The 16930-nt window shown below is 44.5% G+C and overlaps 1 protein-coding gene and 1 long non-coding RNA gene across 2 annotated transcripts in view; one reads left to right on the top strand and one right to left on the bottom strand.

The window, feature by feature from the left end:
- Positions 1 to 319: 319 nt before the first annotated feature.
- Positions 320 to 3884, top strand: LOC307206558. The gene is made up of 2 exons (XR_013834339.1): positions 320 to 1042; positions 1143 to 3884. It is a non-coding gene; the product is annotated as an uncharacterized lncRNA (long non-coding RNA).
- Positions 3607 to 16930, bottom strand: part of SHB (SH2 domain containing adaptor protein B) — a 168397-nt gene continuing 155073 nt past the window's right edge. The window contains exon 6 of the mRNA XM_079959550.1: positions 3607 to 5784. Within this exon, the coding sequence (XP_079815676.1) occupies positions 5601 to 5784 (184 nt within the window). The 3' untranslated portion in view covers positions 3607 to 5600. The remainder of the gene's footprint in view (positions 5785 to 16930) is intronic.

The following is a 16930-nucleotide window of genomic DNA, read 5'->3' as shown; positions in this document are numbered from 1 at the left end:
ATATAATTAGTCGATGCAGTTTGCTTGTCGAAAGCTATTGTATTGGGATGAGCGGCAGAGAGAAAACAAGCAACTCTCTCCGGCAAGCTATTGAATAGGGCTGAGCTGCCTGGCAGAGATTCCATTAAACAAAACCCACAGCCTAATTCTCATTTCCACTGCCATTGGCTGACACACCAGCCTTACAAAAGCCAGGGCACCTCGCAATGGATTGTTCTGTGGGGGAATAATAGTCTCAATTGTTCGCTGCTCCAGAAAATGTGAATACACTCTGACAGGGAGGAAACTGCTACAATGAGAGGAAGAAAAGGGAGAGGTTTATAATTTTTATTTAAAATAAACTTTTTAATGGACTACACAGGCACGGTTGTTGCTCAATCTCTCGACCAGAAGCAATGGCGCAAATAACTGTGACATTGTTTTGTGTGGGTTTCTTTTTTTCTAAAGAGGAAAACTTTGAAAACCAGAGGAGAGGGGAATAAGCATCACACAATCACTTAAATAAAACAAGAGACAATATTACAGTGCAAAAGAACAGACAGGCTCTGTTTATGCTGCAGCCATGCTGCACCTCTGAGAAATCCTGTTAAAAAATAAATTAAAAACACTTTCTAAAGCCCATTGCATTCCCTTTAATTGGGATTTATACAGCTGTGCACACTCACAAACACACAATCACACACATTAGTTTATACGCATGCGTGTGCCATTAATTTGGACAAGGCCGACACATGCTAAAGTCCATGGGAAGACTCTTGTAAGGCCCTCGGACAGGGGGCTGCAAGTTAACACTTAACACTTTTCATCTGTGCGAAACACAATGAGAGACTGCAGGAGGGGCAGGCATAAGCCACACAATATTAAGCATAGTCTCCCGGTTAATACCCTGTGAAGTTTCACTGCAATAGATGGAAAGGAGAAATCAGATCTAAAATAGCCCCACATTCAAAGCCAGCATGGGGTGGGGTGAGGGGGGATGCAGAGTAAACCAGCTGACAGCTCACGAGTCCTAAAACGATTGTCTGCCAGGATGACAGCAAAGGCATAGCTGTCAACTTTTCCCTTTTCTTGCGAGGAATCCTATTCGGAATAAGGGAATTTCCCTTAAAAAAAAAAGAAAACGTTGACAGCTATGAGCAAAGGACATGATGGCGAATTTTGGCAACTGTGCGAAAGTGGAACTGCTTAAGGGAAAATGGCAGGAAGCACTGATTCATAAAATGTAAAAAAAGAGTGATATTCTGTGCAGCTTGCAACAAGCACTAAATACTCTGGACTAGCAGAACGGTTGTGGCACCTAGGGAAGTTTGAGGACTTTGATCTTTTGTGAATTCTGATCTGAAGGGACCTGATTCTGACCTCCCAGACTTAAATTATACTTCCAAATCAGAGCATTGCTCCTCGCTTTGCACTTCCCTAGATTTTCCAGCGCAGTTCTTGGCTCCAAATGATAAAAATAAAATCCAGCTTTAGAACCCAAGTATTTTTACATGAACTGTATGCAGTTGAGGAGGGCTAAGCAACATACACAGCATGTAATCCAGTCACGGTTGTGGAAAACACCACTCTGGATCGAGTGTCTGTCTCATGGAGTCTATTCTCCTTGGGTCAGTTTAAACATTAAGTCATTTGAGGTGGTACAGTCCTTCCAGATTTGAAACATGAGGAATCTGGAAGCACCTGGTATTAAAATAAAATAGCCATCTTAGAAAAACAACTAGGTCAGAACTCTTCTCAGAGAGATGGTAAGCTTTGATGTGCGACATAATTTTCATACCAATGTATGAGGTGGCATAATTACATCCATCTCAAGGGTCCCTGAGGCAGCTGTGGGAAGCTCTTTTGCTGATGGTGCAGAGAGCTTAGCTGGTTCTGGTTTCTGTACATGGGTTCAAACTCGCTCTTCTTTGCAAGAAAAAATGATAGCATATTTGAGTAGCAGCTGAAACCTCTTGAGGGACTCACTGATGATGAGCTGGTTGAGAGCTTACCTGGAGCTGCTTCTGGGATAGATGGCATGAAGGGCATCAAATCAATGCTGCGGAAAAATACATCTACTTGGTTTCAACCAGAAAGTAATGTTATAAAAGATTAGTCCAACATCTTGTTCTCAGAATGGCCATCCACAGGCCTATGGGATGCTCACAAACAGGACTTAAGAATCTCTCATATCATACAACTGAAAGCATATTACTGCTGCGAAGAGATGCTCAACTGCTAGTGGTTGGTGCTCGGGAATAACTCTTCTTGAGATCAGAAAAGGTGTGGAAGGAGCAGATTATGAACCATCAAGAACCATCAAGAAACAAGAACCATGTGACAGAGCTCTGAAGATGGGACCCTAAGCTCTGTTCTGCAATGGAAATATCTCCATGTGAATTGCTACTCCAAAGTATTAAGAGATGCACATACATCACTCATGAAAAGCCACAGGATATTTCCACTCAATCCATCCGTGGCCAAGTGACCCCCAAGTGAGTTCTCCTTTTGTTGCTTGGGTAAATTCTGTTGTTTTCTGCTGAGGCTTTGAAGGTCCAAGAGCTATAGTTGCAATGACGTTCTCCTGACTATCAGAGGCACACAAGTGGTAATTGTTCTGCTGTACCCAGTGGCTGTACCCAGCAATTGTCACTGTGAAAATGCTCCACAACCAATCTTCACAGCTAAAGAACTGAACTGGGGCTTGGCTGTGTAAATAATCCTGTTGGTAGTTGAATACAATCACTGGTGAATCAACAGGCGCTACACCGGTCAAAAATGTCAACAGAGGACTATGGAGCAAGTATTTCTAAGCTCAGTGGTGGGCACCCTTGTAGCTCAGTGGTAGGGCATTTTCTTTGGGGTTCGGACCCCAGAATCTTCAAGCAGGGTTGGGAGAGACCAGTTTCTGAAATCATGGGCCACTGCTGCAAGTTAGCATAGACCAGTGTTCTTCAGTCTTGGATCCTGAGATGCTAGAATACAACTCCCATCATCCTCAGCCAGCTTAGCTAATGGTCATGGATGATGTGAGATTTGGGGACACAAGGGTTGCAGAACACTGGTGCACACTGAGCTAGATGGATCAACTGATTGGACTCGGTATAAGGCAACTTCCTGATTTTCTCAGATAGTGGTAGTCTAGCAATGCACCACAGAACATAGCCCACCTCTGAAGTCTTGGTGGTGCCTTCTGGCCAATTGGGCTGGGGAACATGCAGCAGGGGCAATGCTAGAGGCACAGAGAGGAATATAGGCTGGACTCTATGCCATAGCCAGGCTCACCGGCACTTTTGCTCCTGGCAAGATATACTGCAACATCCTTGTCTAGCACCCGCGTCACAAGTTGGCTACAGATGATTAATGCAGATGATTAATGATCTCTAAGTCAACTGTAAAGGACTAGGGCACATGCTATGAAGGGAGGAGGGACTGTAAAGAAGATAAAAAAAGGAAAACTGGTTGTTTTTATGCTTTAAAAAAAACAACAACGGATTATTTTACTCCATTTAGGGCGAAAACCCCACAATATTTGTAAAAAAAACCCAAACGACAACAGACAGACACTTGGCATGCACAGTTAGTTTGAACATTTCCATTTAGATTATCGGCAGCTGATTCCACAGACACTTTTACAGAGGTTTATTTTTTTGTCCTCAAAACAGGTAAAAACAGAACCTTGGAATTAATACCAGCTTGGAAACTGGTCCATACGGGGCTAAAATGAACTAGCCAACAAGAGACACCATTTATATGACTTCTCTTTTCACATTTGTACAGTACAACGAAGCAGTATTTTACATAAGTGTAGAATTAATGAGTATTCCATTAACACTTTCAAACCAGCACAAAAATGAAGGGAAGTTGTATGCTTGAAAGACAGTCCAGTTGTGTGTGTGTGTTTTTTTTAAAAAACGGGCCAATTTCGCATCCATGTTGAAAGTCTGAAAAGAGAAAAACAGCAAGTCTCTCAACTTGGATCTCCAATGGAGAAATGCACAGTGCTACGGGAAGGGTTAATGCAGTGGACCAACCTCAATTATTGGAGCAATGTGGACACAGGGAAACATGGGGCTTGAAGCTGAAGATGGCAGCCCAGCCCAGCGTTGAGTTTCAGTTCCATTACCCCATGACCCAACCCCAATTTGTGGTGCACATCCACCCCCTCTGATCTGCTTCATTGGCTGCTGTTGCCATGAAAACACACACCCTTGGGATCTCCGGGTAAGCAACAATGGTGTCAGAAAGGTAGAGGGAAGGATCTGACCAGGGGCTGCTGCTTTGTGCTGTGGCCCTGGCCTTTTCTTGTTAAGTTCTGCTCTTAAGTTACAGCTAAGCAGTCGTCCTGTTCAACAGGCACAGAGAATATACTGGATGGGGAAGGGACCTAGGCTTTAAAGATGAGGTAGAAAGCCAACTGTACTTGCACTGTGAAGGACAAGAGCTTTTTGAATTGGTTACGAAGGCAGAAGAGGAGCAGTAGCAACAAGACACATTTTGCGCGTGTGCATAACAGGATAGCCCCAGTTGTACGACTGCGAGTTGGAAAACAGCCCCAATTTATATTGCGCTACATGATGTACTTGCACATCTCAGCTGGAGAAGCAGAATCATGTTCTTCATGAGCTTTCTCCCACACCGCCCCTGAGATGGAAGAGAATCCAGCTTGTTGGATATCTAGATGGAAGGCTATTATTGGCTTAGGTGCCATCATCAGCTCAAGGAAGCTTGCTCTGCAGAAGCCCTTTTGGGTCCGAAATCTGGTCGTGTAAACATCAACTCCCTCCGTAATGACCCCACCCTCCCCAGAAACCACTGAACCACCACAGCTCACATTGTACGTACACAACAGAAAACAGAACTCACTGCCTTTAATCTAGAAATCAGCACAGAAAACCCTTAGAGCTTTATTATTGTACCAAAAAAAAAAAGGGAAGGGGGATAAAAATATATATATATTAAACCACTATTTTAGTACATACCCTATTCATAAATAACTGAACTTTTTGTTTGTTTGTTTCCGTTTTGCTGTCGCAAAATTACTCATCGAGATTTTCAGATCACATCATCTTTGTAACAAAACAAAATGAAAGTGAGGCTCTCGCATATTGAATTAAACTGTGCAGAAAAAACGACGACACAAATTTGGGGTTGGGTGCATAATAAACAGTTCTCAGGCCTTGAGGGTTTGAGGAAGGCCAATGGGCCGTTTCTCGCTCAGCCTTCCCGCCACAAAAGTTTGCGTCCATTTTGCAGGTTCTGCTTCGATACGTGGAATATTCTGCGCACACGGGCGAGAAGATGTCAAGCTTGCTGATCTCAGGAAAGTTTGAAGGCCATTCTTTGGATTTGGCAACTTTTCCATTGACGTGGGAGAGGGTATTCCTGCATTTCTTTCAAGCGGCTGAACGCCATTTCTTTCTCATATAAATAGAAACCAATATTTCCACACAGGACATGCAAAGTAGTGCAATGATTACTATACAAGAGCCCGCTACTGGGAAGGCAGGACTGGACATCTGTCCCAAGAAGCATCGCTGTAGACGGCGCAGGAGCACTTTTGCTGCTGCACCCCTCATCTCCAATCCACAGGAAGGAGGAGAACGGGCCAGAGCGCAAAATTATAAGGTCCGGACAGCAACAGGGTAAAGGAGCGACAAATGTTCGGCTCCTTTTATTGGGAGTTTTTTTGCCGTGTAATAGTGGATCACTTCTGGAACACTGTCAAACGGGGGGCTGTTCTGGCCCAAAATGTATTTCTCTTTGGTTTTCGCCAGCTTCATGTGCATAAACCCTTGGTTGCTCCTGCGGAAAGAAAGAAAACAAGAAAACGATTCAGCATGTCAAATCTCTCTCTCTGAGCCAGTTTTAGTGAACTCTTAACCAAATTCACGCGCCTTCTCGACTGTAACAAAACCTTTCCGTGGTTTATAAGAAACAGCAAAATTATCAATTAAATCGGTTAAGAACAAGTAAATGACAAAATTTAAAGAACAGTTAAAATGATTTGTAAACTACAAATAGATTAAAACACATCAGCGTGTCTGGATAGCCTTGCCTAAACAGAAATATCTGAAGCAGCTGCTGAAAAGGGGACAGCGAAGTTTCCTGGCAGGATGTCAAATTTAAGCGCGGAAAATGCAGTTTCGCAGAAAAGTGGCTCTGACAATATGAGCCTTGCACCAGATTAATTAACCAGCCAACCAATCCGGATGCAAAGGCAAGGTGGGTGGACTGTTTTAAACCCCCACAGGGATCCGCAGTGAGAGTAATGGGAATGAGTTTCAGGCTGGCTGAAATGAGCTGTAGCTGTTATGGAATGTTTATGGACATTCTAACTGAGGACACGGGTGGCGCTGTGAGTTAAACCACAGAGCCTAGGACTTGCTGATCGGAAGGTCGGCAGTTCGATTCCCCGTGACGGGGTGAGCTCCTGTTGCTCGGTCCCTGCTCCTGCCAACCTAGCAGTTCAAAAGCACGTCAAAGGGCAAGTAGATAAACAGGTACCACTCCAGCGGGAAGGTAAACGGCGTTTCCGTGAACTGCTCTGGTTCACCAGAAGTGGCTTAGTCATGCTGGCCCCATGACCCGGAAGCTGTACGCCGGCTCCCTCGGCCAATAAAGCGAGATGAGCACCGCAACCCCAGAGTCATCCACGACTGGACCTAATGGTCAGGGGTCCCTTTACCTTTAACTGAGAAGAAGTCTACTGTCAGCACACAAGGGCTGGAGATAACAGCAGATGAGGCTGTGTGCCATTTGTAGGCATTGATGTGAGAGAAAAAGGAGCAAGGACGGTTGCAATACTGGTCAACAGTTAGCATTGTGAGTGTGCGAGTGACATATAATGGTAGTGGCATTATACCCAATCACACAAACTAACGAAGAAGCAAAGATCACCAGTGTTGAAGCAATGATTCTTCAACATCAGCTTCGTTGACTGGTCATGTTGCCCAGATGCCTGATTATCGTCTTCCAAAGCAACTACTCTATTCCAAATTTAAAAATAGAAAGCATAATGCTGGTGGTCAACAAAAGAGGTCTAAAGACCCTCTCATTGCAATTTTTTTTTTTAAATGTAGTATAAACACTGATGACTGAGAAACACTGGCCTTCAAGTGCTCCAGTTGGAGAACAGCCTTTACCAAAGGTGTCATGCGCTTTGAAGACACTCGAACTCAGGATTCAAGGGAGAAACGTTGTAAGAGGAAGGCACGTTTGGCAAATCCACACCGTGATCAACTCCCACGTGGAAACCAATGTCCCCACTGTGGAAGGATGTGTGGATCCAGAATTGGCCTCCACAGTCCCTTATGGACTCATTGTTAAAACCGTGTTTATGGAAGACAATCTTACTCGGCTATGAGGGATCGCCAAAGAAGAAGATACCTAATCACACAAACTAACGTGAGTCTACAAATGTATACACCTACAGTTAAAATGACAGTGATCCAAATCAACTAGTGACATTATAAACCAGTCCTATTAGCCACTGGCCCCATGACTTCTGCATTCGGCTAGTGGAAATTGTTTGTAAGTCTGAAAAGGCCATTGTATATCAAATGCCTGATCCCTCTGTAGGAAAACAAATCATGCTTTAAGTATTATGCCTAAAGAAGGCTTTCGACAGCCCCCATCCCATTCAAAGCACAAAAATCCGAAATATAAAAAAATCTGATGAGAACCCTGGCTGTGTAATTGAAAAGGATCTTCCCATTTTGTGTCAATGGGGCAAAGATATAGCAGTGAGGCATGCATTCCATTCTGCAGCTGAAGAGTATGCAGAGATGCAATTTTAAGTTGAGAATAGTTCCTTTATCCCCTCTGAAATTGCCAAAGAATTTTATTTTTTAAAAAGTGAATGTTTCCTGTGAAAAAGCTGAAGGAAATTTCAGGCTCACATTATTCAGATATTCAGGCAATTTTGCGATGAAATGACCCTTCTCTGTAGAGCAGAAATCACTGCAGGCATTGTAATTATAGCTCTGGCAAGCTTAAAAAATCTTGATTTAAATTTCAGTTCTTTACAAGAATGAATCTCTTTTGAAACATAATTGCTCTCTAAACGATTTCCTTTAAGCCAAGGGTGACATCTCTAAATACATTATTATGAGCGGATATATTGTTCTGTGCTTTCAGTTCATTATGCTTTCCCCCCTCTGCTAGTAAATGCTTTAAGAGTCTGCCACTAAATTAATGGGATTGCAGAAATAGGTGCATATTAATTCGAGGCTGTAGTGGAGGGCAGTCTGTTTAGATGCCTTTTCAGGCTTAATGCAAGAACGGGATTTACTGGTGGGAATTTCTTGTCAAGTCTGCAGTTTTACTGATTGCATAGGGGTCTCTAAAAAAAGATTTGTGAGTTTGGTTTGCGATTCAAGGGACTATCAAAGACATGCTGCAAATTGCTAGCCAACCAGTAAAAATGCATGAGGGTTAATAACTATAGTGGATTTATTTGCAGGACTGATTTTTGAGAGGGAACAACTGAAAATCCTCACATAAGCCTCTATAAAAGCAAGTTTAATGTCTCACAAGGGCTCAAAGCTCCACTGGGTGGGGGGGGGGAGTTGTGATTTTTGTTTCTTATTGTAAGGATGAAAATGACATTGAAGGGCCTGGAGGAGGATCTGAGGAGAAAAGCTTGCTCAACATTCAATGCGCAGGATAGGATTACTAATGGCAGAACATTACAGAGACATGGGGCTGCCACAGAAAATGACACTCCCAGACCAAGCTGTCCCATACCCTCCTTCAGGTGTCTTTCATTGCCATCACAGTGTGCATCTCCTTGCCATATTATAGTGGGGGTGGAGAAATGCATGCCCTGATATCACATCACAGGAGAAGTGTGAGCTGGGCATGTTTAGCCTGGAGAAGAGGAGGTTAAGGGGTGATATGATAGCCATGTTCAAATATATAAAAGGATGTCACACAGAGGAGGGAGAAAGGTTGTTTTCTGCTGCTCCAGAGAAGCGGACACGGAGCAATGGCTCCAAACTACAAGAAAGAAGATTCCACCTAAACATTAGGAAGAACTTCCTGACAGTAATTGCTGTTTGACAGTGGAATTTGCTGCCAAGGAGTGTGGTGGAGTCTCCTTTGGAGGTCTTTAAGCAGAGGCTTAGGGACGCAGGTGGCGCTGTGGGTTAAAGCCTCAGCGCCTAGGACTTGCCGATCGAAAGGTCGGCGGTTCGAATCCCTGCGGCGGGGTGCACTCCCGCTGCTCGGTCCCAGCGCCTGCCAACCTAGCAGTTCGAAAGCACCTCCGGGTGCAAGTAGATAAATAGGGACCGCTTACCAGCGGGAAGGTAAACGGCGTTTCCGTGTGCGGCTCTGGCTCGCCAGAGCAGCGATGTCACGCTGGCCACGTGACCTGGAAGTGTCTCCGGACAGCACTGGCCCCTGGCCTCTTAAGTGAGATGGGCGCACAACCCCAGAGTCTGTCAAGACTGGCCCGTACGGGCAGGGGTACCTTTACCTTTACCTTTTAAGCAGAGGCTTGACAACCATATGTCAGGAGTGCTCTGATGGTGTTTCCTGCTTGGCAGGGGGTTGGACTCGATGGCCCTTGTGGTCTCTTCCAACTCTATGATTCTATGATTCTATGATTAGATGCTAAAGGGTATTAGAACTCGACATAAGAGATGCAGTTTTCACCAGCCATCCCAGCAGTGTCTCCTGCAGCATGCAGGAATCCAACAAAGTGCAACCGGCATTGAAGTGACACTCCCTTGAGTTCCCTCTCAGGCCCTCCACGTCCATCTTCAACTCTGCACAAAGAGGAAAAAACTACTATACAGTGGAACCCTGGTTCTCAAACGCCTGGGTACTCAAAAAACTTGGAACCCAAGTACTGCAAATCTGGAAGTGTGTTCTGGTTTGCAAACTTTTTTCAAAAGCTGAACGTGCTCAGTTTTGAGTGTTATGCTTCCAATTTGAGTGTTGTGCCGAGTTCTGTCTGTTTTTGCTATTTATTTTGCATTTTTGCGGCTCTTTTTTGTTTTGTTTTTTTGTGACTGTGTGGAACCCAGTTCAGCTGCTGTGTGACTGCAGTACATTGTTTATTGCTTTCATTTTATGGATCAATGGTCTCGTTAGATAGTAAAATTCTTGTTACATTTTAGGGGTTGTTTTTAAAGTCTGGAACGGATTAATCCATTTTGCATTACTTTCTATGGGAAAGCGCACCTTGGTTTTGGAACACTTTGGTTTTGGAACGGACTTCCGGAACGGATTAAGTTTGAGAACCAAGGTACCACTGTATGCATCCCCTATACATTCCCTTTGATTTTGCCGCTTGACATTTTTTCACTACGCAAGGAGGGAAAAGCGGGAGATTGGAAGCTTTCCAAAATCAGTAGCCTGACTCCCTGCATTGCAGACTCTGACCCAGCACCCTTATCGCAGAAGTGAAACACACTTTGCTGTGCTTCTCCACATGTTGTGTTTTTATTTCTTTCTTTCTAATAACGACAGAAATTCAGTTCTAGGACTTGTCCCCGGGAGATCGCCACCATGCCCCAACCTGCAGGCCTGCCACTCCAATTGCTGTGTCCCTCTCCGCTTTGCAGAAAGAGCCTATCAGCTGGGAGTCATGTGCCGCAGACGGATCTTTAACTGTCAAGCTTCCATCTCCAGAGACAATTGCTCCTCTGCCCTGCTACTCTGGCAACAACTCCACTTTGCTTTCGTGGTCCCAGTACCCAGCTGGTCCATCCGTTGCAGTCAGCCAGGCAAAGTTTACAATCTTAAGGAGCAACATGAAAAGGCACAAATACTTTTGTTCGGCTACATCACGCTAAACCACTTGAACTTCGCAACAGCTGGATCCTTCCACAAAAGCAGTGGGCGTTCACAGCCTGCGTTTTAAAGAGATATGCCGAAAGGCAAAAGGCATCGTTAATGAATGACCCAGCAAAGATTAACGGGAAATAACTGAATGCTCTGCTAAACTGGAAAACAGCTTTTTGGCCACCAATGACCAGCACAGGTTGATGTGGGCCAGCAGGCTAGCAAAGACTTTTGTAGGCTAGTAAAGGTCCGTATAGTTAAAGCTATGGTTTTCCCAGTAGTGATGAATGGAAGTGAGAGCTGGACCATAAAGAAGGCTGATCGCCGAAGAATTGATGCTTTTGAATAATGGTGCTGGAGGAGACTCTTGAGAGTCCCATGGACTGCAAGAAGATCAAACCTCTCCATTCTGAAGGAAATCAGCCCTGAGTGCTCACTGGAAGGACAGATCGTGAAGCTGAGACTCCAATACTTTGGCCACCACATGAGAAGAGAAGACTCCCTGGAAAAGACCCTGATGTTGGGAAAGATGGAGGGCACAAGGAGAAGGGGACGACAGAGGACGAGATGGTTGGACAGTGTTCTCGAAGCTACCAGCATGAGTTTGACCAAACTGTGGGAGGCAGTGGAAGACAGGAGTGCCTGGCGTGCTCTGGTTCATGGGGTCACGAAGAGTCGGACACGACTAAATGACTAAACAACAACAACAACTTTTGTAGCCTTGCTTGCCTTGCTGAATTAAAGCACAGCTGTTCTCCGGTAAGAGCAGGCTTGAAGAATGAAGTCAGGGTGAGCTATGTGCTTCCCAAATGAACCAGAGCAGTAGCTTAATGATTAACCGGCTGAAAGCACCTATTTGATGCAAGAGCTGTAATGGAGATGTATGTGGGAGAATGCTGGCAGAAAGGAAGTAAAACGTGGCATCCTTGGTGGAGGAAACAAGCTATGTGATGAGATAAGGGCAGAATTGCACAAGGTCTTGGGGGAAGAAAGAGAATGACTAAATAAACTTATGAAATCTCCCCTTGTTTTGGTAATTAAGAGAGTCTGACTAACTGGCAAAGGATGGATGCGGTCTTGTAAATTCCAGTGCCATGCACTCGGTGACTCTGGAAATTCCTTTTAAGACGAAGGCAGGACAGGAACTCTGTGATCTTCTGAAATGGTTCTAAGTTCTCAGCCCTGGCCTTCACATACATAGCAGGTGAGACTGTAAAACTGTTCCTGGACTGTTCACCTTACAAATGAGGAACAGTGTGCTTGAATGCTCTCTGCATCAAATTCCTTGCACATAGAAAACCAGTGTGTTGGAGAGAATGGTTCTATCCTAGTCTTCTTCCTGAGGTTCTATTTTTCAGTGCGCAGGGAATGTGCATTGGAATATTCAGGCTTGCAATTTCCCGCCTACACTCTAAAGTACAGTGGTACCTCAGGTTACACACGCTTCAGGTTACATACACTTCAGGTTACATACTCCGCTAACCCAAAAATAGTGCTTCAGGTTAAGAACTTTGCTTCAGGATGAGAACAGAAATCGTGCTCCGGTGGCGCGGCAGCAGCAAGAGGCCCCATTAGCTAAAGTGGTGCTTCAGGTTAAGAACGGTTTCAAGTTCTTTCAAGTTAATTCTCTGGAACGAATTAAGTACTTAACCTGAGGTACCACTGTAATACAGTCCAGAAACAGTTTTATTACATTATGGGCAGCTGTGTAGACTGAACCATAGTTATACAATCATGAGAGATGGTAGCTTTCAGTGGTCAGGGTATCAAGCTTGATAGGGTTGTGTCCCCTAACAAATGTTACGTTTGCTTGATAACAAATTTATGTCCTTGGCAGTCAACATCCATGAGGCATTTGACATAGCCAAGGGATCATGTGATGAAATCCACCATGTGACTTAGGCCAAAGCTACCCATGTGAGGGCAGAGGAGCCAGAATACAGATAACTATACAGTGGTACCTTGGGTTACAGATGCTTCAGGTTACATACGCTTCAGGTTACAGACTAACCCAGAAATAGTATCTCGGGTTAAGAACTTTGCTTCAGGATGAGAACAGAAATTGCATAGCGGTGGCGCGGTGGCAGCAGGAGGCCCCATTAGCTAAAGTGGTGCTTCAGGTTAAGAACAGTTTCAGGTTAAGAACGGACCTCCAGAACGAATTAAGTACTTAACCTGAGGTACCACTGTATTTGGAATTGGCAGGATGAGGATATAGATGAACAGAGAGTCTTGAAGCGGGGTACAACTAGGAGATGTTGATGCCTAATTTAAAAGGCACATACACTGCAAAGAGTTTTCATAGAATCATAGAGTTGGAAGAGACCACAAGGGCCATCGAGTCCAACCCCCTGCCAAGCAGGAAACACCATCAGAGCACTCCTGACATATGGTTGTCAAGCCTCTGCTTAAAGACCTCCAAAGAAGGAGACTCCACCACACTCCTTGGCAGCAAATTCCACTGTCAAACAGCTCTTACTGTCAGGAAGTTCTTCCTAATGTTTAGGTGGAATCTTCTTTCTTGTAGTTTGGAGCCATTGCTCCGTGTCCGCTTCTCTGGAGCAGCAGAAAACAACCTTTCTCCCTCCTCTATGTGACATCCTTTTATATATTTGAACATGGCTATCATATCACCCCTTAACCTCCTCTTCTCCAGGCTAATCATGCCCAGCTCCCTTAGCCATTCCTCATAAGGCATCATTTCCAGGCCTTTGACCATTTTGGTTGCCCTCCTCTGGACACGTTCCACTTTGTCAGTGTCCTTCTTGAACTGTGGTGCCCAGAACTGGACACCGTACTCCAGGTGAGGTCTGACCAGAGCAGAATACAGTGGCACTATTACTTCCCTTGATCTAGATGCTATACTCCTATTGATGCAGCCCAGAATTGCATTGGCTTTTTTAGCTGCCGCGTCACACTGTTGGCTCATGTCAAGTTTGTGGTCAACCAAGACTCCTAGATCCTTTTCACATGTACTGCTTTCAAGCCAGGTGTCACCCATCTTTTTCCTCAGTCTGTTTTTGTTAACCCCAGAAGCCCAGAAAAATAAAGCTTTCTGTAGCCTAGTTAAAGGGTTTCTCAATACCAGGTATCCGTAAAATTGGTCAGCGAATCCAATGGCAGTCAATAGATCTTTGTGGTGATTGCTTGCCACTAGGCCTAAAAACAGAAGGCATAGCCTTCAACCTGCCTTACAAACTGCTCAGAACTACTCATAAAAAGTAGGCTATGATTCTGTCAAGAAGATAGCCAAGATCCAAATAGTATGGGAACCAGCCCTACAAGAAAAATTAACCAACAAACTGAAACTGACACGGGGAAAAATAGAAGAAGACACCTTCATCCCGGTATGGCTCCCCTTTATCACATACACAGCCCAACAAGACAACGACAAAAATCCACCAACAGCATACAAATCAATATGGCTAACCTGATCCAAAACACCCACTCGTACATGAAAACAAAGACCATCACAGCCAACCACAAATGAATAACCACACCCTAGGCCAATCCCAACCTCTCTCACCTCCAAAGTAACACAAACGAACAACAAAGAACCTGCACAAGCAACGCTGACACCAAACCCTACATATAGTAAGTAAAATAGAAACATCGCCACCCGACCCCCACCCCCACCCCCACCCATCTTTCCCCTCCTCCACCTTTTTCCCCCTTTTCTTCCTAATGTCTCAACAAATGAAACTGATTTGTAAAAATGTTACATGGGGGGGGGGAAATACAAGAGAGAGAAATTGCAAACACTTTTGTAAATCAAGAAAATCTTTAATAAATAAAAAAAAGAAGATAGCCAAGATCTGCATTTTTCTAACATAAGCACAATCAGATGCAATAGGTACCTTGTTAAGCTCTTGCAGCCTTCTCTGTAGCTACTGAATTTTGTACTTCCACCTTACTCTTCCAACCTTAAGCATGACAATAAAGCTTCGGCTGTTTCCAGGCTATTTCCCTACAACTTATCACAAAATGAAAATAAAGAAATATAACATCAGCAACATTATGTTTCAAGAGCTGATTTATGCATTATGCAGAATGAAATGGTAGAATTTTCTCCTTGTACCACCACTTTAATATGCAGGTGGTGGTCATATCACCTTTTTGTGTGTGCATAGCCTAGGAAGTGCAAGATTATAATTATCTTTTCAATGGAGCACTTGTAATCAGGATCCCATAACGGAAGTGGTACAGTCCAGAATTCGGCCACCTCCATTTATGTATTCTTGTAATGAAGCTCATTGATTTCTGAATTGTGCACCTGAAAATGTAATGTGTGAATATGACAAAACACATTTGGAAACGTGTTACCAGAGAGGTTTGCTCAACAGAGAGCTGTGATTGGCCACAGCTCACCCTGTGGTCAACACAAGGGTAGGAAGTGATCCAAAGACATCCTGTGTCTGGGAGCCAAGTCACATGATGCTTGGAAGTGTCAGTTAGAATCATAGAATCATAGAGTTGGAAGAGACCACAAGGGCCATCGAGTCCAACCCCCTGCCAAGCAGGAAACACCATCAGAGCACTCCTGACATATGGTTGTCAAGCCTCTGCTTAAAGACCTCCAAAGAAGGAGACTCCACCACACTCCTTGGCAGCAAATTCCACTGTCAAACAGCTCTTACTGTCAGGAAGTTCTTCCTAATGTTTAGGTGGAATCTTCTTTCTTGTAGTTGGGAACCATTGCTCCATGTCCGCTTCTCTGGAGCAGCAGAAAACAACCTTTCTCCCTCCTCTATGTGACATCCTTTTATATATTTGAACATGGCTATCATACCACCCCTTAACCTCCTCTTCTCCAGGCTAAACATGCCCAGCTCCCTTAGCCGTTCATATGAGAATCCCCTCACTTGGAAAGCTTGCCTTTTTTTTTTTTTGGAAAGGGGCTGTGCTGACGTGAGAAGGCAGCTCTGTCCATGAGAGCTGACTTGCAATTAGATGTCTTGAACAGCCAAACTATCGGACGACTGTAGCAAATGGCCAAGGCACCGTGAGAGTTAGATGTATAATATATTAGGAGTTGTTGCCAGAGTCTTTCACTGGAAAGGAGGCTGAGAAGTGGTATCTCCCAAGTGCTACCTTTTATAAGCCAAAAGCTCCTAAGAGCTTTGGGGTTAGCCCATAACTGCCACCAACCTTCCCCTTTGCAATCCCCAGGCGCATGCGATTGGCTAACAGCAATGTCAAACCAGTGTGTCAATGAGGCCCTGCAGGATGGAGTAATGGGGAACAAAGCTCCAGGCAAGGCTTTTGATAAGAGCACAGTGTGCATGTGTATTATTCCTGGTTCCTTTGATACCCCATGCAGAAGGAGCAAGCCACAATTGGAGGGCCTCCTGAGCAAAGGAACCTGCCCAATTAACACTGCCAAGCTGCACAATGAGGAGCAATGCTGTTCCTAACTTTGGGGGGAGAAATACAATCCTGTCCCACCAAAACAAGAAGAAAATTGATCGTCAAGAGGATTATCAAACATTCTCTGTTTGACAGACACCCCCTCCCCTTAATGGGAACCACCCCCCTTCCTAATAATCAAGGCATTTAATAATACATCACACATCCTTCCAGCTGCCGGGGCATATTGCCTAAGGCAGTGTGTTGCTTCCCTAAGACCTCTTACTTTCAGTTGTAATTGCTTAATGCATTTTTCATGAAGAGCACAGGGTAATAGTTATGTTAAATTGCCTCCTTTTTCATGATAAAATGACTTTAAAACACTTGCATGTAACATTTATGCAATTGCAGGCAGTGCAAGTGCCCAGTGATTATGACCCTATTACTTGGAATCCCCATGCATTGTGTCAGGTTCACTTCATCTTGAAGAAGAAAGGGAGGATTGTCGCTCCCAATCAGAACGAAACTGATTTTTCCTCTACCGAGCTGTATTTCTGAAGCAACTCCTGCTCAACTTCATCATGCCCAGAGGCTGCTTTTGACCACCTCAATTTGGCACCCACTGAAATCACAGGCTCTTTGCTTGGAATCCTCAATGGCAGTGGACCGGGGGTCCTAAGCACTGATTCCTTAAGATCACAGCTAATCCTGCTGGGTTCAAATGGAAGCAAAAGGCACTGAAAGCACCCCCCAAACAGCAAGGTGTCTTGTGGAACCAAACACAGTTATTTCCTCGGTTACGGTCCGCTTC

This window comes from Podarcis cretensis (genome assembly GCF_951804945.1).
Source record: "Podarcis cretensis genome assembly, chromosome: 17".
In the NCBI taxonomy this organism is placed as follows: domain Eukaryota; kingdom Metazoa; phylum Chordata; class Lepidosauria; order Squamata; family Lacertidae; genus Podarcis; species Podarcis cretensis.
This window is presented reverse-complemented; position numbering and strand designations above follow the sequence as displayed.